This window comes from Mesoplodon mirus, assembly GCF_964341445.2.
Source record: "Mesoplodon mirus genome assembly, chromosome: 12".
In the NCBI taxonomy this organism is placed as follows: domain Eukaryota; kingdom Metazoa; phylum Chordata; class Mammalia; order Artiodactyla; family Ziphiidae; genus Mesoplodon; species Mesoplodon mirus.
The window spans coordinates 98,371,648-98,392,862 of NC_138988.1; the positions used below are offsets into that span (position 1 = coordinate 98,371,648).

The 21,215-nt window shown below is 42.3% G+C and overlaps 1 protein-coding gene across 1 annotated transcript; it reads right to left on the reverse strand.

The window, feature by feature from the left end:
- Positions 1 to 341: 341 nt before the first annotated feature.
- On the reverse strand, positions 342 to 17,022 carry SMIM13 (small integral membrane protein 13). Its single transcript, XM_082639902.1, has 2 exons — positions 16,879 to 17,022; positions 342 to 1,479 (listed from the first exon to the last, which is right to left on the reverse strand). Exons 1-2 carry the CDS (start codon positions 16,952 to 16,954, stop codon positions 1,292 to 1,294), a joined length of 264 nt encoding a protein of 87 aa, XP_082496028.1. The 5' UTR covers positions 16,955 to 17,022; the 3' UTR covers positions 342 to 1,291.
- Between the last annotated feature and the right edge of the window lie 4,193 nt (positions 17,023 to 21,215).

A 21,215-nucleotide genomic window follows, 5' to 3' on the forward strand; every position in this document is an offset into this window, starting at 1 on the left:
GAATTAAGGTCCCCAATAAATAATTGCTATCCTAGAAAGAAAAACAAATTTACAGACTATTTTTTTTCCTAACCTAAGATGCCATCAATTGTAAGACGCACCACATGTATCAGTAAGAAAACACACAGGCAATTAAACTATGACACAATGCTTCCATATCCTGTAGAACGTCTACTTTTTTAATTTACTCAAACAGCTTTCAGAGTTAAACAGATCTTTATCGCGTCAATCTTGTGCATACATAAAGAAAGTGTATGATGAAATAAGTTGGTTAAGTTATGACTATAACTTCACAGTCTGAGTCTAACTCCTCTGAATCACTCAAATCACAGCCAACTCCAGCACTGCCCGTGGTTTAATATCAGCAGGAAGCTTTGGACAAAATGATGTCTGACGCCTTAACAACAGTCCTGCTCGATGCATGAATCGATCACACCAGCCTCTTGTTGCTTTGAACTTTGCTTCATCTATTCCAAGGGTTTTGGCAATTTCTCCTGCCTTCAGCTGCATCGCCTGGCGTGTGATAGGCAGTCCTTTTGCATGTGTCTCACTGACAAAATGCAGCACAGCTTCGTCTACTTGTGGGTATCTTCCTCTCTTAGGTCCCGTAAAGCATTTTGTTGTCGCTTTACAAGAAAATATGGAATTTCGGTCATTCCTCCAGCGACGGATATTTGCTTCACTAATATCGAACGTACGCCCTGCTGCTCTGTTTCCGTGCTTTTCTGCATACATGATAACTTTTCGTTTCAATGCTGAATCATAGTGTAATCTTTTTGAGGACATTTTTAAAAGCCAGTTAAACCTGACACATTTGATACCAACAACAGGACAGACCTTACGTCCACACAGGCACAGGCAAGGATCATTGCATCGTGACTATTGCCTGGTTGACAGGAATCGTAAAATGCATCCCAGTTTCAGACAAGGTATAATGTGGGGGGAGAAAAAGTACAACATAGAACTAACATTAATAAAATATGGTTTTTCAAGCCTGTAATATTTACCAGATTAACACCAGTGCAAGAAGATAAGCCCAAGAGTCAAAGAATAAGTATATATGTAGAAGTATATAAGCAAAAATTATCTTTACGATGAAATCTGCAATGGTCTGATTTGGTTGTAATTCCCTTTATTTTGATATGGCTTACATGTAAATCTTTTTTTGAATTGGACTTAAGATCCAAGAATGAATGTTCTTCAATCTTTTAGCAGACTGCAAAGCCAATTCATTCCAGAGAGAGACTCCCAGTGTCCTTCGTCATTCACTATCAGAGGACCACGGCTCAGGTCAGTGGCCTTCATCAACAGGTGCCCTCCTTTGGCGAGCAGATCTGATCCTGTGTGGAGATGACGAACCATCCTCTTCTGTTTCAGACCCTGAAGGTTCATGATCTCCCTCCTGAGATCCTGTGTCTCCCACCAGTTCCCGAAGAAACTTGAATTTTGATAAAAAAAGATGCCAAACAAAATACCAACCTAAAGAGAGATAAAAACATTAAGAGAAGTTATGACACACAGTATTATCAGTTGGGAACATTTCCATTAATTGTGTGTGGGGGGGCATGTGTGTCACGAAACAGTATGCGTAATTTAAATGTGTATGTGATTACAATTTATATAACAAACATTTAGCAAGCATTTACTATGGACACGGCATAAAGATAAACTCTGGGATTCTACAGAATGGCAAAAACAGTTTCTGCCTTTATGGAATTGAGAATTCAAGCTTGGTCCATCTACATCAAATGTATAATGAGATGATGATATCTAAGTAGAGTGTTTATTGTATTAAACTCAAGTTTTTGAGAGCATTTTTCTGGGGAAGAAAGAATACACCTCGTGGGCTTCCCTGGTGGCTCAGTGGTTGAGAGTCCGCCTGCCGATGCAGGGGACACGGGTTTGTGCCCCGGTCTGGGAAGATCCCACATGCCACGGAGCGGCTGGGCCCGTGAGCCATGGCCGCTGAGCCTGGGCGTGGAGCCTGTGCTCCACAACGGGAGAGGCTACAACAGTGAGAGGCCCGCGTACCGCAAAAAAAAAAAAAAAAAAAAAGAATACACCTCGCTATTTACCTGGACGTTCACACCTCAATGCCAATATTTACTAAAAACAAGTTTGCTTCAATCAGAAAGCAGGACAGTAAATGGCAGGATTTACTAAATCACCTGCACTTTGGTAAAAACTTCTCAGGACCAAACTATTCAGTAAGTTTCTAGAAATAGTAAACTTTCACAGAAAATTAATAAATTTTCTTTAATTACACAATGAAAGATGAAAAGCCAGAGCACCAGTATCTTAAATTCAAGATTTTTAAAAATACAGTGTTTTCAGGTCAAAGCCATTAAAAAGTCTGAATAACTCTCCTAAAAAAAAAAATTACTAACCAAGTTTTGCTTGTTTTTGCAAGGAGTTTTAAGTTTTAGACGTCCACTAATATAGAACAAACAGTCAATAAAAGAGAACACAGGAGATAAAACTCCTGAACCCATGACTGGTTGCTCCGAAATGTTAAAGAGTATTTCATAAACAAAACTAATCACTGCTAACAGTTTTCCATGCTAGCGTGTATTCTCGATGCCTTCTACTTTAAAACTCTCTAGTTTCATAGAAAAGCAATGGACCATAGCATATTCTGATGACTAGCATTTTATGGAAACAAGATCCAACCAGCCTTTCCACCCTAGCATTACAAAGGCCGAGATGAATGGCCACTTAAGGAAGTTTCTAATTTTACTTGTTTCATTCTTATAATCTCTGGGGGGAAAGATGAACATAAAATCCTTGGTACTAAAAAACTAACTTCAGAGATTTAACCCTTTTCTCAAGTTTTTGACTTCCTTTAAGCTTGAGTGCTGACTGAACCACACCACAAATATATTTTAGTCAACTGTGTGAGTAAAGCACCTAACTCTATAAAACAGTATTTTAACGATATTCCAAATCAGCAAGCTCTCTCTTCACTCAAAATTCTTTGTAAAAATAGGCACAGCGAGGTAGAGGAAAGAGCACTGGAGGGGTCAGGAGGCTCCGGCCTGACAGAAGACTGATAAAGCCACTGTGAGGAATAAATAAATAAAGGGCTTAGGTGCCTAGCACCAAGTCCACATTTGGTAAACTGCTCAATCGACAGGAGCTGTGGCTGTCCCTGGGCAGTGGGATCTGAGGTGACTTCTCCTTTGTTGTTGATTAATTATCTTTTTTATTGAGATACAATTCACCTATCATAAAATTCACCATTTTAAAATGTACAATTCAATGGTTTTTAGCATCTTAACAAGGTTGTGCCACCATCACCATTATAAACTCCAAAACATTTTCATCGACCCCCAAAGAAACCCCACACCCATTAGCAGTCCCTTCCCCAGTTCCTCCCTCCCCAGCCCCTGGGAACCATTAATGTACTCTTCTGTCTCTGGATTTGTGTGTTCTGAGCATGGCATACAGACGGAATCACAGTACGTGGTCTCATGTGCCTGGCTTCTTACACTTAGCATGTATTTTCAAGGTTCATCAAACATGTTGTTGCATGTATCACATTATTCCTTTTTATTGTTGAATAATATTCCATTGTAAAGACACATCACATTTAGCTTTAACCATTTACCAATTAACAGACCTGGGTAGTTTCCACGTTTTGGCTGCAATGACCAACTGCACAAGTTTTTGCACTGACGTGTTTTCATTTCTCTTGGGTATACAACCGACCCTCGAACAAGATAGGGGTTAGACCCTCCCCACAGCTGAAAATCCACCTGAAACTTTACAATCCACCCTCCATATCCACGGTTCCACATCCAAGGATTCAACCTCAGATCATGTAGTGGACTGCAGTGTGTATTTAGTGAAAGAAATCCGCATGTTAAGTGGACCCACACTGTTCAAACCCATGTTGTTCAATGGTCCACTATACCTAGAGGTAGAATTGCTGTGTCATATGGTAACTTATGCGTAACCATTTGTGAAATTGCTAGTCTTGTCCAAAGCAGCTGTGCCATTTTACACTCCCATCAACATCGTAAGAGGTTCTCAATTTCTCTTCATCCTCACCAAGACTTTTTATTGCCCGCCTTTTTTATTATAGTCATCCTAGTGGGTGTGAAGTGGTTTATCATTGTGGCTTTTATTATGGCATTTCCCTAATGACTAAATATGTTAAACATCATTTTCTTGTGTTTATTGGCGATCTGTAAATCTTCTTTGGAGAAATGTCTATTAAATTCCTCTGCCTACTTTTTAATCAGGTTGTTTGTCTCTTTATTAAGTTGTAAGAGTTCTTTATATATTCTTGATACCAGACGCTGATCAGATATATGATCTGCAAAACATTTTTTTCCCATTCTGTGGGCTGTCTTTTCACTGTCCTGATAATGTTCTTTGAAGTACAATAGTTTTCAATTATGCTGGAGCTTAAATTAACATTTATTCTTTGAGGAAATCCAATTTATCTTGTTTTCTTTGGTTGCTTATGCTTTTGGTGTCATATCTAGGGAACCGCTGACTAACCCAAAATTATGAAGATGTATGCCTATGCATGCTTCTAGGAGTTTTAGTTTTAGCTCTTACACTAGGTCTTTGATCGATTTTAGTTAACTTTGGTGTGAGAGAGAGATCCAAATTAATCCTTTTGCATGTGGATACCAAGCTGTTCCAGAACTATTTGTTGAAAAGACTGTTCTTCCCTCCATTAAATTGTCTTGGTATCTTTGTCAAAAATCAAATGATCATAAATGTTACAGTTTATTCCTATTCCATTGATCTGTCTAGCCTTACGCCATACCACACCATCTTGATTATAGTAGCTTTGTATTAAGTTTTAAAATCAAGAGTATAAGTTTACCAACTTTGTTCTTTTCAAGACTGTTTTGGCTAAAGTCCCTTGCATTTCCATGTGCATTTTAGAATTATCTTGTCAATTTCTGAAGAAAAAAAAAAAGGCAGCAAGAATTTTTATAGGGATTGTATTAAATCTGTAGGTCAATGTGGGGACCTACACTTTTTTATAATATTTCTCTGTACATACCAAAAATTTTCCAGAGTGGACATACATGGTTTTGCTAATCAGAAAAATCAAGAGAAAAACAAGTCGGAAACTAAGTAAATCATAACTACTCTGTAGACGTCTATGTTTTAAATATCCCAATACCATTAATTGGCCTAAATTAATGAGCCCGGTTGATTTTAAAGATACTAAGGAAAACCCCTTAGGTTAGTTTTGAGAACCCAACCTAAAAGTTAAAAAAACCCTCTTTTTCCCAAGGTACTGTGCTAAATAAAGATGATGCATGTGAATTTACCATCAGGGAAATTATAAGCAAGCTCAATCAAAGATGACGATAGTCTTGACCTCATAAAGATCAAAGATCCGAACAGTGGCTACTAGGTATAAAATGACCATAAATTTAGAAAAGTAAAGGGAGGTTAATGGAACTCTTCTGACTGAAAAGAGACTATGGTGAAGGGCTGTCACCAGTGGGGTTCCCACTATAAAATACTCTTGCCCTTGGGGTGGTTAAGAGAAAGTTAAGTCTCCCAGCACAGAAATCTACAAAATAAGGAACTGAAGACTGCTTCAGCAGTCAGTTTGGGGAGACATAAATAAGAGCATTCAGTTAGATCACAAACTTTGTCTTTCTCAGTTTTAATAAAACAAATCCAAAAAAAGATTTTCTTTTAAATCACTGCCAGTGATCAAACAATGCAGGGGACTCAATCTGAAGTCAAAATTCAGAATGTGGTGGCCAATCAGAGAGACTCCAGAGCCTGGAGCAGCAAGTTACCGCCACCAGCTCCGCACCCACCACTCCCTCCCCGCCACACCAGCTCAGCCACCCGACTTCACACCTCCTTAACACCCCAAATCTGCAGACAAGCGAACCTGAGAAGAAGCTTATTTTTCCCTATTCTGCCTGCGTGTAAGGTGTGTGAAGGCTGGGGGTGGAGGAGCCTGTGGGTAGTGACACTGCTTCCCACAAAAAATCGTGAGGTAGAGAATTCCCCCTAACACAGATATGGAGCTCATCAGCTGAGCAGCCAAAAACAACACACATCCGCAGTGCCGGGTTGTTCACAATGGCTGCCGTAATGACAGGGTGGGAGAGCAAAGTTAAGAGGGAAACTGTAGTGGTGGTAAGAACTGCAGTGGTATTCGCTAAATTCAGGGACGTTCAACAAGTTATTCCCCGAGTAAAATGATGAAGTTCTTACACAGCTGCAGTCGTGGGAAGATGGTTGGAGGATGCGGGGGAAGGGGATTTCCATCTCACGGTACTTGGAACTCTAAAGATCTCACGCTTCCCCAACAGACCGCTCATCAAAGAGTGTTAATCGTCTGAAGAAAGGATGATACTAAAAATGCCAGGCAGTGTGAACGGAAAAACAACTACACATGACATTTATTTTGGAAAAAGAACCATTATTAAAACCCCAATAGGTATATATACCAGGAAAAGTGTGACTTAGCAAAGAAGAAACTAAAAGAGGTACTACAGTGCCTGCTGCTAATAGTCACTGGCTATGTTAATTAGACATGAAAATAAAAATAGCTAACTTTTTTTTTTAACTTTGGGACAGGTACTCTGAGGAAATGTTTTGCACGTATCGTTTCATGGCCAAATTGTTATTCAATATAAACTGTCCTTCCACTTACATCTGGTATGTCACATTCGTGCAGGTGATTAAAAGGGCCTCACCTATGCATCTACAGTATTTTACCTGCACTGATCTTAAAATACAAAGTCGAAAGTCATATAAATACATAGTTCACCTCCTGTTATTTTAATAAAGCAGCTTTTAATTCAAGTAACAAAAGTCCTAAGACTAAGCTTCACCAAAAAAGGGGGAATTTGTTATTAGCTTATAGGACTGTCTCATAGAGCCTGTGAGAGGGACATAGAGGGACTAGATCTAGGGGGAGGCGCTCATGAACTGAGGTCATCCTCCAGCATTATCTGGTTTCTCTACACCCTTGCCTCATGTCCTTCTAGGCTTCCCTTGAACGTGGCTGCTTTTTCCCAGCTTTCTATGATTTCTTGGCTATCCTCAAAAAACAGCCTAGAATCTCTGACCCAACTTGGGTCAACTGTCAGGCCCAAGACCAGTGTGCATAACCTGGGCAGGTATTGTGAACAGAACTGCATGGCCTAGCCCTGAGAGCTGCGGGTGATTTTCAAGGCTGGAAGGGAGTGGGCAGGACAACTCGGGGAAGAAGCTCCTATAAAGATGTCCGCTCTACATTTATTAGGCAACAGGGTCCTGGAGGACAGTCTTTACTTCAGGATCACCCCCCAGAAACCATCCCTGAGCTGGGCAGGCAATTCTTTTGTTGGATGAAGGCTAAACAAAACCTCTGATCTGCTTGGGACCTGCTTCGATTTCTTTAAAACCTTAACACAATCTGACCTCTGATGAACGTCCGCGACGCAAGGGGTCTTCAACCCCTCGAGCAGAGGAACTACTTGGGGTGGAAGTGAGGTAGGATCAGATGAGGTTGGAAGTCACATTCTCCCTTTTAGGGAAAAGAACACATGTAAATATAAAGCAATTTCAACAGTTTATTGTCCAATGGAATGACCCTAGTTAAAGATATGTGATTACCACATTGCAGCCATTCCCAGGAGAATCACTCCAACTGGCTACTCATCATGCTCTGCTAGGGAGCTGTGAGAAGCTACAGATTCCCAACAACTCACCCCAGATACTCCAAATCAATCTCCATGGTTGTGCTTACTCATCTTTTTTAAGCTCTCTAGATGATTCTGATGCACATGTATGTTTCGAAAAGAGAAATGAAGTAAAGAAGAAACATGAGTGCTGTTGCAGATCAGTTACGGCAAGTGGCCAAGGAAAAGGAGAAAAGGATCATCAATGGAAGAGCAGCGAAGAGATGGATCAACACCTGACCAGACTGCCTATCTGAGAAGATCCCACTTGAGAAAAGGCAGCAAAAGCTCATTAGTGTTTACTAATGGGACAAAGGGAATATGTAAGGGAGAGCTATAAAGACACTGCCCAGGCTTTGCTGATGAGTGGGCCATGTTGCAGGAGGACAATGGATATGTGAGGAATGATGCAATGGAAGGTCAGAAGTTGGACATAAAGAATGATTCTATCTTTGCTCCAAGGAGTATTGAACTGTGTCTGGTTAACCGAATAGTTTAATATAAATAACAATTTATGTGTTCAGAGTCCATTCTCTAGTATACCATGAATGTATGAGAAAACACATGGAACGTTACATATGCAAAATGAAGCATCATCCTCTATCTACATGGTATTGGTTGTAAGACAGCATCAAATAAATGAGAGGAACATGTGTGTAGAAGTGTGTATTGGGAGGGGGAAAGGCACCACAGACACAAGGGAAAGAACCACCAGTTCAGATTTATAACTCTGACTTACCATAAGAATAGGCCAGCCTGGGGCTTCCCTGGTGGCGCAGTGGTTGAGAGTCCGCCTGCCGATGCAGGGGACACGGGTTCGTGCCCCGGTCCGGGAAGATCCCACATGCCGCGGAGCGGCTGGGCCCGTGAGCCATGGCCGCTGAGCCTGCGCGTCCGGAGCACAGGCTCCGCAACGGGAGAGGCCACAACAGTGAGAGGCCCGCGTACCGCAAAAAAAAAAAAAAAAAAAAAAAGTACAGCTCCTACAGTTCCTCCCACCCAAACCTGATATGCAGACACCAGAAACTCCTTACCTACTCTTATTCTGTGGAGCGTGGGTCTTATACCTTATCCTGAGATTGTAAGAGAAAAATGGGAGGGAGGGGGTGGAGAGGGCAGGGAGAAGGACTGTCCACCATTATATGTACTTAGTCAAAAATTTACACTAATTGTTAAAACAAGTATTGCAGTTTTTCATAGTTTAAAAGGCAAGTCTGTGAGTCAGAAAAACTGGCTGGCAACAAAGGGTGTGTGTCCTGGGATAAGCAAATAAGCACCCAACTTGTGTGTGCCAGTAACTAAGCATTAGTTCACAGGATGGATCTCGTGAAACACACCGTATATTGGTTTTCTAGGCAAGATAAATGTGCTGGCAGCAGAAGGGTAGCAATGGCAGATGAACTTGAACGACAGACCATCACTGTCAACACACCACAAACCCAGGGGACAACAGTAATCACAGAGTTCTCAGTTCACGAAATGCTTTACATTCGATATCTCATTTAATCCTCTCATTAGCCCTCTGAATTAGTGAGACTAGGAATCATTATCCCCGTTTTCTAGCTAAGAAATCAAAGGCTCAAAGTGACTCATAACCATTGAAAAGGGCTAGCTCGGCAAAACAGCAATGAACTCAATAAGGGTATCAAATTTCTCATATTTTCATAGTGAAAGTATGGCTAAAACACAAAACACTAATTAGGGAATAAGAATATGATTTCCTACCCAAGATCTTCTTAGTTCAAAAAGCCCAGGTGCAGTAGAACAAAAAATTCTTATCTTTGTGGAATCATTCCTCCCATGGAGTTAATCCCACCTTCATGATGATATCTAAGTGGTTAACTGACTGGCTCAATACCAATCTTGATTTGTATAAAGCTCTTTTCCACTTTCAATCCTATAACCTTATTTTCCGTTTACACAGAAGGCAGCTAAGGTTCACTGCTAAGTAATATGTCCAAGGCCAAGACACAGGCAAAGTGAAAACACAATCATGCTCTCCAACCCTTCCCACCAAGCTCCCTCTACTGCACATCCTTCTGTAAAGACACACTGGGCGGCCCCAGCAGACAAGCCCCCAGAGAAACCATCACTGACCCAACACAACATGGAACCGAAATACCTCCACACCCAAAACCCTGTTACCCAGTAAATGGAAGACAGGTTTAAAGTCCCCTTTAAAACCTCTCCTCTTTTTATTTTCCTCTCCTTCCGGTGATCACAACACTCCCATAGATCCAAATATTACCCCTATTATAGAGGATGACCAAATTTTTCATCCATACTTTCTACCTTTCTTAAACCCCAGGAAGGAATCTCTACCTCTGGCTTGAAGACATCTTTAAAAAGTATATTCATTCAACAGCTCCTTCTCCTGAGTTTCACATTTCTGTAATGGGTACTGTATCCTTTCCCCATCTCTCAGGTGGGAAAGAGCGTATTTCAGCCCTACCCTGCTTTACTTCAGTGCTATAGATTCTACCTTAATAACCCTCTCCCACCTGTTTCCTTCGTTATATTCCCAGTGCCATTCTCTATCCTACATCAAATCCTTATTATCTGTCAACTGGATTACCATAACTTCTTATAACTCAGAGGCACACTGGAGCCACACTGCTTGGCCATGACTCCTAACTCAACAGCTCACTCGAAACTTGGGCAAGTTAACCTCTATGTGCCTCAGTTTCCTCCTCTATAAAATAGAGACAACAGCAGCCACTTTCAGAGTCAATGTGGTAATAAAAAGAATTCATGTGTGTAACATTCTAAAAGGAATGCCCGCACATAATAAACACTCGTGAAATGTTATCCATTGTTACCATCTCTTCGGCTCCAATCTCTTCCTCTCCAGGGCAAACGCCACAGACAAGAGGTTACTACCACTGCCACTGAGATTTTTCAGCATCATGAACACATAATTTTTACGTCTTTCTACGATACTCTCTCTTCAGTATAGTGCTCTCTTGGGTGACTGCTTTAGCATTCCATGCTCACTTCCATCCTTCATTGTCTTAATAACTAACTGTCATCCCCCCAAGACATGAGTGTCTTAAGGAAATAAAATGTATGGTTTATCTATGGTTTCCACTATGTCCTCTATGTCTTAGAAGAGTATCTGGCACAGAGTAGGTAGTCCAAACAAACCATTCAACTTCCATCCTCCAACCCCAACCCCAACCCCCAACACACACCAAAAGTACCATAAGTTTAAGGGGTTAATGACTTTCACCAATTGATCCATTTCAGAGCTCTTAAGATTTCTATTATGTAACAGAGTAGCTGATAAAAAGAACTGCTGAACAATGTTATCAACCAAGTTGACCTGACATGTACAGAACATTCCACTCAATAACAGCAGAATAAACATTCTTTTCAAGTATATGCAGAACATCCACCAAAACAGACCATTAATTCGTCTCATTAAGTGTAAACCTTCCTAAACTTGATACACTTTTCTCACCATAACAAAATTAAACTAGAAAATGATAAAATGATATATGGGGGGAAAATGTCCTAAATAAGTCATGGTTCAAAGGAGAAATCACAAGTGAAACTAAAAAATATTTTGAACCAAATAAAGTTTTTTTAAAAAAATCAAAAGTAATACCTGGAAAGGAATTTATATCATTAAATAGCTTTTTTTTTAATAAGAAGGGTCTAAAATCAATAATCTAAGCTTCCACCATAAGAAACCAGAAAAAGTGCAAACTAAAATCAAAATAAGTAGAAGAAACTAAAGATACAAGCATAAGTCAATGAAATAAAATATGGACAAGTAAAGAAATAAAAAAATCAATAAAACCAAAAACCAGATTCTTTGAGAAGATCAATAAAATTTATAAACCTCTAGCCAGACTGATAAACAAGAGAAAAGAACATAAATAAACAATATCAAGAATGAAAGAGAAGACATCACCACGATCCTACAGATATTAAACGATAATGAGAGAACATTAATTCAGATTAAATAGACACGGTGCTTGAAAGACACAAACTACTATAAAAGCTCACTCAAGAAGAAACAAGTAACTGGAATAGCCCAATATTAGCCCAAATGAAAGATACTGAATTTGCAGTTAAAAGGTTTCCCCAAAAGTCCTGGCCTAAATTAATTCTACCAAACATTTAAGAAAGTATACTAGGGATTATGCTTTATTAATTTTTGGACACTCATGACCTCCATCACAGCACCTGAACATAACAGTTCATTAAAAATTTTATTGAGTAATACAAGGGTTATCCACCTTGAGACAACCTTGGTTTGTACCACATTTAAGACTGTATTTGTAATAGAAATTTAATAATTTATATTGAGGAATCTGTCTTCATTTCTTCTTCAAATATATGAGGGCCTTCTACATGCTTCTACTCTATAGGATCCAGGAATAGAGCAGTGAACAAGCCAAAGAACGTCCCTGCCTTCACTGAGCTTACGCCCTAACTGGGAGAAACAAACACATAAAATACAGTCAGCCCTCTGTACCCATGTGTTCCACATCTGCAGATTCAAACCACCACAGACAAAACTGACAAACATAGACTGAGGAGATGGAAAAAGGTATTCCACGCAAACGGAAATGGATAAAGACGATGAAGTACATATATACAATGGAATATTACTCAGCCATAAAAAAGAACGAAATCTTGCCATTTGCGACAACCTGGATGGATCTAGAGGGTATTGTGCTAGTGCAGTTAAGTCAGAAAGAGAAAGAAAAATACTCCATGATTTCACTTACACATGGAATTTAAAAAACAAAACAACTGAACAAACATAACTAAACAGAAACAGAGTCATAGATACAGAGAACAAACAGGTGGTTGCCATAGAGGAGGAGGTGGGGGGGAGGGAAGGGTAGGGAATATGTAAGGGAGATTAAGAGGTACAAACTTCAGTTGCAAAATAAGTGAGTCACAGGTATGAAATGTACAGAGTGGGGAATAACGTCAAGATTTATGTAATAGGGCTTCCCTGGTGGTACAGTGGTTAAGAATCTGCCTGCCAATGCAGGGGACACAGGTTCGAGCCCTGGTCTGGGAAGATACCACATGCCGCGGAGCAACTAAGCCCATGCGCCACAACTACTGAGCCTGTGCTCTAGAGCCCGTGAGCCACAACTACTGGGCCCACATGCCACAACTACTGAAGCCCGTGCACCTAGAGCCCGTGCTCTGCAACAAGAGAAGCCACTGTGATGTGAAGCCCGTGCACCACAACGAAGAGTAGTCCCTGCTCGCTGCAACTAGAGAAAGCCCACGCGCAACAAAGACCCAACACAGCCAAAAATAATAAATAAATAAATAGAAATAAACCTATAAACAAAAATAAATCTATTAAAAAATATTTACGGGGCTTCCCTGGTGGCGCAGTGGTTGAGAATCTGCCTGCTAATGCAGGGGACATGGGTTCAAGCCCTGGTCTGGGAGGATCCCACATGCCGCGGAGCAACTAGGCCCATGAGCCACAACTACTGAACCTGCGCGTCTGGAGCCTGTGCTCCACAACAAGAGAGGCCGCGATAGTGAGAGTCCCACGCACCGCGATGAAGAGTGGCCCCCGCTTGCCACAACTAGAGAAAGCCCTCGCACAGAAACGAAGACCCAACACAGCAAAAATAAATAAATTAATAAAACTCCTGCCCCCAACATCTTAAAAAAAAAAAATTTACGTAATATCTTTGTATGATGACAGACGTAACTAGACTTTCACGGTAATCACTTTGAAATGTATAGAAATATCAAACCCCTATGTCCCGTAACAGGAACTAACAGTGTGGTAGGTCAATTATACCTAAAAACAAACTCAGAAAATGAGATCAGATTTGTGGTTGATAGAGGAGGGGTGGGATTGGATGACGGTAAAAACATCCAGTTATAAGAAAAGTAAGTACTAGGGATGTAATGTACAACAAGATAAATAAAAGTAACACTGCTGTATGTTCTATATGAAAGTTGTTAAGAAAGTAAGTCCTGAGAGTTCTCATCACTGGAAAAAAAATTTTTTTTCTACTTCTTTAATTTTTTATCTATATGAGATGATGGATGTTCACTAAACTTACTATGATAATCATTTCTTGATGTATGTAAATCAAATTATTATGTTATACACCTTAAATTTATACAGTGCTGTATGTCAATTACATCTCAATAAAACTAGAAGAAAAAAAAGACAAAACTGACGCGATTTCCAGATGGAGTTGATATTTATAAGGAAAGGAAAGGGCAAAACCAAGGATGACACCCAAGTCCTTGGCTGCTGACAACATATGAGCAGGGAGGGAGAAACAGGTGGTAGAAATCAAAAGTTCTGTTTTAGGTGTGTTTAGTTTGAGATGGTTATTAGATCCTCAAGTGGAGATATTGAGAATAAAAGTTTGATGCACAAACCTGGGGTGCAGGAGAGGAATAAGAGCTGTAGATTTAATTTTAGTCATCAGTTATAGTTACTATTTAAATCTTTAGAACTGGGTAAGATGAGTAAGAGAACAGAAGGAAGGCAAAAATAGAAATACTATATATTTGTATTATAACGTAATGTAACATAAAAATACAATAGAAAATAGCATGCATCTCATGGAGTAATGGCAAGTACTAGTCTGTAAACTTTTTATTTCAGAGACAAGAGAGATAATGGGTAGATAGATGTGGATATAACTAATTGATATATGTAATTTATCTATATATACTTACGAATGTACTGGGAATAATGAAAATGTATTTCCTATCATAGATTGTGATCAAAAAAAGTTAAATTCTAGGGGATGAGAAGCTAGGAAAAGATAAACAATTAACCACTATGGTAGGAAGAACACCATGAAAGTATAGTGTCCAAAAGCCAAGAGAAACGCTTCATGGAAGGAATGCTCACCTGTATAGAATGAGTATGAGAGGTTACGTATCAATACAATTACAACTCATAAGGCACCACGGACTTGGTAATACGGAGGCCATTTGTTATGAACCTTGACAAGGGCAGTTTCAGTCAACAGTGGGAGTGGAAAATATTTTTAGAATGAATGAGAGGCAAGAAAGTACAATCAACAGAGACAGGAGAAGGTAGACCTCTCTAAGGAACCTGAAATTTGAAAATCATAATTCACTATGTGAAAGAGTCGGTCAGAGTTCTAAAATAAACTAGGTTATGAGTTTCTTGGGGCAGACCCGTGTCATCAATTTTTAATCCCCAATGTGACTATATTTGGAGACAAGGCCTTTAAAAGGTTATTTAAGGTTAAATGAATTGATAAGGGTGGGGCCCTAATCCAGTATGACTGGTGTCCTTATTACATAAGAATAGGACATGGACACACACAGATGAAAGTCCCCGGAAGACACAGGGAGAAGACCACCATCTACAAGCCAAGGAGAGAAGCCTCAGAGGAAATCAACCCTGCTGACAAAACGATCTTCAACTTCTAGCCTCCAGGCTACAAGGAAATAAAACTTCTAGCCTCCAGGCTACAAGGAAATAAATTCCTTCTGTTTCACGTCTGTCATACATTGTTACGGCAGGCCTAGCACACTAATAAAACACCCTAGTTTCTCTCTCAAATCTGGTGGGATCCTTCCCTCCTCTTCCTAAGCCCCAGGCCCCTCCTAGTCAAAACATGAAGCTACCACATCATTCACTCTCCCAACAAAAAAGTGCTTGGATTACTTCTTAGAGCTATTAGTCTTGATCATTCCAATCAAAATAAGGCATTCTTTTACTGACCACAGGTCACCTCTCATTCCATAATGTTTTCTGAAACCAAAGGCAGGGTACTTTTAGAAAAATGAGTAAAATTTAAGTCAAATAGCTATTGGGAGCGGAGAGAGCAAGTCTAATGTATGCAGCAATTCAGAATTTTGAGGCCCCAAAGGCAAGTTTGGCAAATATTCTATCTAAGGTGTTGTTACATAGTTTACATGTTACATTCCTATCTCCAGGTAGCTTGCATCTTCAAGTTAGAAAAGAAAGCATATGTTTACCTCCTTCCTCACATCCAAACAAATCACATAGGTCTGGTTTTCCTTACTTCAAGGATCTTAAACACCTACAATTAGCCCAAAATCCTGACATTACAAGCAGGAAACTGAGAAAGGCTTTCCAATTGTTTTATCATCAGAAAAGAAAGGCTGTAAGTTAGAAGCTTTAACTCTAGTGCCTTAGTAAAAGCAAGAAAATTAAAAATACACATACAAGTATATAAATACAAATATATATACATGTCTATGCACGTGTAAAAGCAAGAAAATTAAAAATATACATACTAGTGTATAAATACAAATATATAAGTCCATACATGTATATGCACGAGTGTCTCCAAACATGGCTGATACTGAGCATTTAGTACATTAATCATGCAATGGATAAGCCCTATAGTATTTTGAATACTGACCAATTACTGCATCAACCTGAACCCCTACTTCAATAGTGTAATTATCAAAAAATACTCACTGACATCTGGTTCTAAACACTTCCCAAATTTTCACACCTGCTCAGCCACTTGGCTAAGAGAGCTGTGGTTATCAGTTACTGTGCGTTAAAAAAAAGAAGTCTACAATTGCGCTAATATTACCTTGAGAGAAAAGTTTCACGTCCTCTCATTCCATTAAGGAAAAAAAAATTAAAATCACACCAAACAAAAGAGCACCACTATTACAGAACTAAGAGTTCGGTTACCTGACCCTGGAAGTTTAGTATAGCCAATGTTTCTAAGTCCTGCCGCGTCTCAACATTTCTGCTTGGAATTTAGTTTAAGCCTGAACTCCAAGGAAACAAAAAATTTCACGCGTGCTTCAAACCCAACTCTGCCCCTGACCCTGGTTAAACGAAAGTAATGAAACCTCGCTTTATCATCAGAGTCAGAACGTGTCAAAAAAGAAAAAGGAGTAATCAATCACTTCACCTTCGGATACAGGCCAAGGTTAAAATCTGAGCCGACTGCGGTCAGAATGGCCATCAAGACGCTGCCGGTGAAGCAGTACCTGCTTTAACCCCGAGTCAAGATGCCCAGCCCTGGATGCTGTTCTTCCCTCTCCTGGGTGACAGCGGGCCTGTCGTGGATCAGGGCTCACTCCCGAGAGGTAAGTGAAAAACAGATGATTTGAACACACTTGCCCACCCAGGCCTTCTTTTCTTCTTTTAAACCAGACAAAACGAGCCAGTCGACCAGACGATCGAGCCGGCGTGTGTACCGCGGAGTGTAACTGCCCCGCGCGACGCCGCACTCACCGCACACCATCAGCAGCAGCACGATCAGCAGCGTGGCCACGAACACTAGCAGGGTCAGCCCGACGCTGTGCCACATCTTGGAGGCAGGAGGGCGGCCGGCTCCGGGCGGCTGGGCGGTGGGCGCGGGCGGGCGGGCGGACGGGCGGGCGGACGGGCGGGCGGCGCGGCCGGGGCTTCAGCGGCCGGCGCCGGGCGCGGCAGGGCGCCGGGGCGGCATGAGCGGCGGACGCCCGGCAGCGCCCCCAGGAGGCGAGGCGGGGAGGGGCGGCGCGGGGGCGGCACCGCGGCCAGCCGGCAGACCCACGGTCCTTCTCGGTCCGGCCGACTGAGCGCGGGCGGGAGGCGGAACGCGGGGCGCCCCTACCTCCTCATCGCTCCGGAGAACCGGGGACGCGGCGCCCGGAGACCCCGGCGGCAGCCGGATGTGCTTCCATGGCGGACGCCGCGCGCCCGTGGAGGGGACAGAGGGCGAGCACTGGAACGCGCGGCGGCCACCCGGCCCTCGTCGTCGCCCGCCCGAGGGTCCCTCGACCCCCACGGCCCGCAGATAATGTCTCCCCGCGACGTCTGCGGCGCTTACCCGCCCCAGGCCCTCTCCCCCAGCGGCAGCTCATCACCCAGCGCCCCCACCGCTCGCCTCCTCTGCGTCGTGGGGGCTGCTGGGAGATGAAGTGCAGAGCTCGGTGGAACCTTGAGGAGGCCACCCCCAAGCGGACTGCAACTCCCAGAATGCACCTCCCACTCAGCTGCTTTGCTTCTCCCTCCCTCTCCCCCCCGTTCCTTTGGTTTTCCTCAAGCCAGAATCTCTGCCTACCGACTGCTGTTCTCGGAACCCGTGCCCTTGGCTGCCCCTTCTGCGCTGTGCCAAAGCGCCAGAGTGATTTCAAACGCACAGTCGTTTTGTTTAAAGCCGTGACCGACGAAGCACGAAGAGGGAAGAAAGGGGAGGCAGCTGCCTGAAAAACTGGTTGCCTGTGAACCTAGCCCTATTGCTGGGGGCGGAGGTTGGATACTTGGGACTTTTGAGGAAATACCAACGTCCCTGCCAAAGAAAGGGGCCAGAGGCACGGAATCTCCCTATTTCCCGTGTAATAGATGTTGTTCTATGTTTTCATAGCTAATGTATTTCGGAAATGGCCCGCGAGGGACTTAAGGACATCAGCTTTGCCCTTAATTCGCCTGAGTTACGAATTTAAGTCAGCAGCTTCCTTGAGACCAAGTGACAGATGACACACAAGTGAAGATTTTGCCGCACTGGCTTGAACAAACCCCTGCGAAACAGGACGATGTCATAATCTCTAGCACTCTGAAATTAAAACTTCTCAATTCCGCCAGATTACACTCATTCGTTAAAGAGGTGCCCCCCGAAGAAAAGAGGATAACCGTATGTATCCCACTTTTAGAAGGAACCAGCTATAGCCTTCATGTTTTCCTGTAAGTCTGTTGCTCCCTGCCATACCTTTCCATTCTTCTACTGATCCCTTTCCCCTGTCCTCTCGTAAGCAGGTAAGGTAAAGCAGGTAAGGTAAAGCGTCCTCAGAGAAAGAGAACGTAAGAAGCCATTTTTGGCCTAAGCCATTTTGTGATGTAAGCCTGGCCGCAATGCTTGCCTGCCCTAGAACAGTCATAATCTTAAGGGAACAAAAGAACAAAAGACTGACCAGGCAAGAGAAGTAACAATAGCAAAGATAATAAATCAGTTGTAAACTCCCAGTTCTGTTACGATGGTAAAGATTAGCCTGAAGCACTTTCTTGAGCTGTTTTGAAGAATTTAAACGCCCTCGGATGCTCAACCACCAGATCAGCTGGAGCTTAAGGGAGGATGAGGTTGACCTCTTCTGACCCTCGTGACTTCAACCAACTAAAGCTTGGACTCTCTTGACCTCCCAAGCCCCTTCATGAATATGTATGTACCCTTAGCTAAAAACTTCCCCTGTTTTGCTGTTCAGGAAGACACTGCTTTGGGAAAGATCCCCAGTGTTCTCCTTCCTTGCTGCAAGTAATAAATCCTTCCTTCTCCCGCCCTTTGGCTTGGTTGTGTCTTTTGGCTCAGTACTCACCAAGAGGCCAACCCAGTGTGAAATAAAATTCATATTTTATTGGGACTTCCCTGGCGGTCCAGTGGTTAGGACTGCGTGCCCCTGCTGCAGTGGGCACAGGTTCGATCCCTGGTCGGGGAACTAGGATCCCGCGTGCCACTCGATGTGGCAAAAAAAAAAAAAAAAAAGTTTTATGGCAAGACAGAAAAAATTTAAACAAAAGTTTTTCTCTGCTCTTTGGCCTCCTCTCTCCCCACTACTGTGCGCTGGTTATCTGCATTATGCCCAGCCTTCCCCATCGGCAGAAATGCCTACTCAGCCATGAAGAGCAGCATTCTCCTTGCATCAAGACAGCTCCTTCTTGATCTTGTGAGGGGTCACATGACCCACCACCATGCTGCTCAGATCTGGATTGTGTAAACTGTCAATAATACGTCATTTAATGTACAGCCTTCTGTCTCAAAAAACTTATATAATTGTGTGGAGATGCTCTTCCTTTTGAGGGTTATAATCCTCAGATTTGGCTCAAATAAAATTTGGGGGTAACACTCTGTCTCCAAAAGCAAGCAAACAAAATCTGAGCAGCAATGCCTTGATTTAATAAATAGGCCCTGGCCATACCCAGCTGCTCCATTTTGTGAGCTGTATTCCCTAAGCAGCAGTATTATGGACAAATACTGTATATCAAAATACATTAAGGGATAATGACTTTGCAGAAGATTTAACTCAGGGTTCCTTTGAAGAGAGAATGAATCTCGTGCTATTATGATACATTTACCAAAAAATCCGCTGATGCTTTTTTCAGAGATAGTTCAATTCTATTGCATAAATAAAGCACATTTTATTAAAATCCAGTTAAACAGTTGAAAAGAACAGAGAACTGGAAGAATTTATCTTAAACCTTTGTATCTTCTCTTTCATTCACAAATATTAAATACCTAATAGATGCCACACACTGTTCTAGGTGCTGAGGATACAGCAGTGAATAAGACAAATGTGTTTACATTCAAGGTGTTTATGTTAGAGTTGGAAGACACAGACAATAAGCTTAAATAGGGAAACCTTATGAACTGCTAATTTCTATAATGAAAACAAGCAGGACAATGTGCTATAGATAGGGGTGTTATTTTATTTATTTATTTATTTATTTTGGCTGTATTGGGTCTTCGTTGTTGCACGCGGGCTTTCTCTAGTTGTGGCAAGCGGGCGCTACTCTTCGTTGCAGTGTGCGGGCTTTTCATTGCAGTGGCTTCTCTTGTTGCGGAGCACGGACTCCAGGCGTGCGGGCTTCAGTAGTTGTGGCACGTGGGCTCAGTAGTTGTGGCTTGCAGGCTGTAGAGCGCAGGCTCAGTAGTTGCGGCGCACGGGCTTAGTTGCTCCGCGGCATGTGGGATCTTCCCGGACCAGCGCTCGAACCTGTGTCCCCTGCATTGGCAGGCAGATTCTTTTTTTTTTTTTTTTTTTTTTTGCGGTATGCGGGCCTCTCACTGCTGTGGCCTCTCCCATTGCAGAGCACAGGCTCCAGACACGCAGGCTCAGCAGCCATGGCTCACGGGCCCAGCCGCTCCGCAGCATATGGGATCCTTCCGGACCAGGGCACGAACCCGTATCCCCTGCATCGCCAGGCGGACTCTCAACCACTGCGCCACCAGGGAGGCCCGGCAGGCAGATTCTTAACCACTGCGCCACCAGGGAAGTCCGATAGAGGTGTTATTTTAGATTGGGAGGGGGGTATCAGGAAAAGCCTACCTGAGAAAGTGACATTTAGTCTGAGACCTGAATAATGACAAGAAGGATCCAGCCATGGAAAGATCTAGAGGAAGAGTGTACCAGGTAATGGGAGCAGCTAGTGCAGAAGCTATTACCTGAAAACTGGACCCACCTGGTGGGTATTGAGCCAAAAGACACAACTAAGCCAAAGAGAAAGAAGGATTTATTACTTGCAGCAAGAAAGGAGAACACTGGGGGTCTTTCCCAAAGCAGTGTCTTCCTGAACAGCAAAATTGGGGAAGTTTTAAACTAAGGTCACATGCATATTCACGAAGGGCTTGGAAGGTCAACAGAGTCCAAGCTTTAGTTGACTGAAGTCACAAGGGTCAGAAAAGGTCAACCTCATCCTCCCGTTGGCTCCAGTTGTTCTTGTGGTTGAGCACGGGAGGGGCTTTAAATTCTTCAAAACAGCTCAAGAAAGTGCTTTAGGCTAATGTTTACCATTGTAACAGAACTGGGAGTTTACAACTGATTTATTGTCTTTGCTATTGTTACTTCTCTTGCCTGATACCAGTCCTGTGTTTCTGC

Coding starts and splice junctions, on each gene's coding strand:
- SMIM13 (XM_082639902.1), bottom strand. CDS start 16,954: ATGTGGCACAGCGTCGGGCTGACCCTGCTAGTGTTCGTGGCCACGCTG. Junction 1,480..16,878: donor GCTGCTGCTGATGGTGTGCG/GTGAGTGCGGCG, acceptor ATCTCTCTTTAG/GTTGGTATTTTGTTTGGCAT.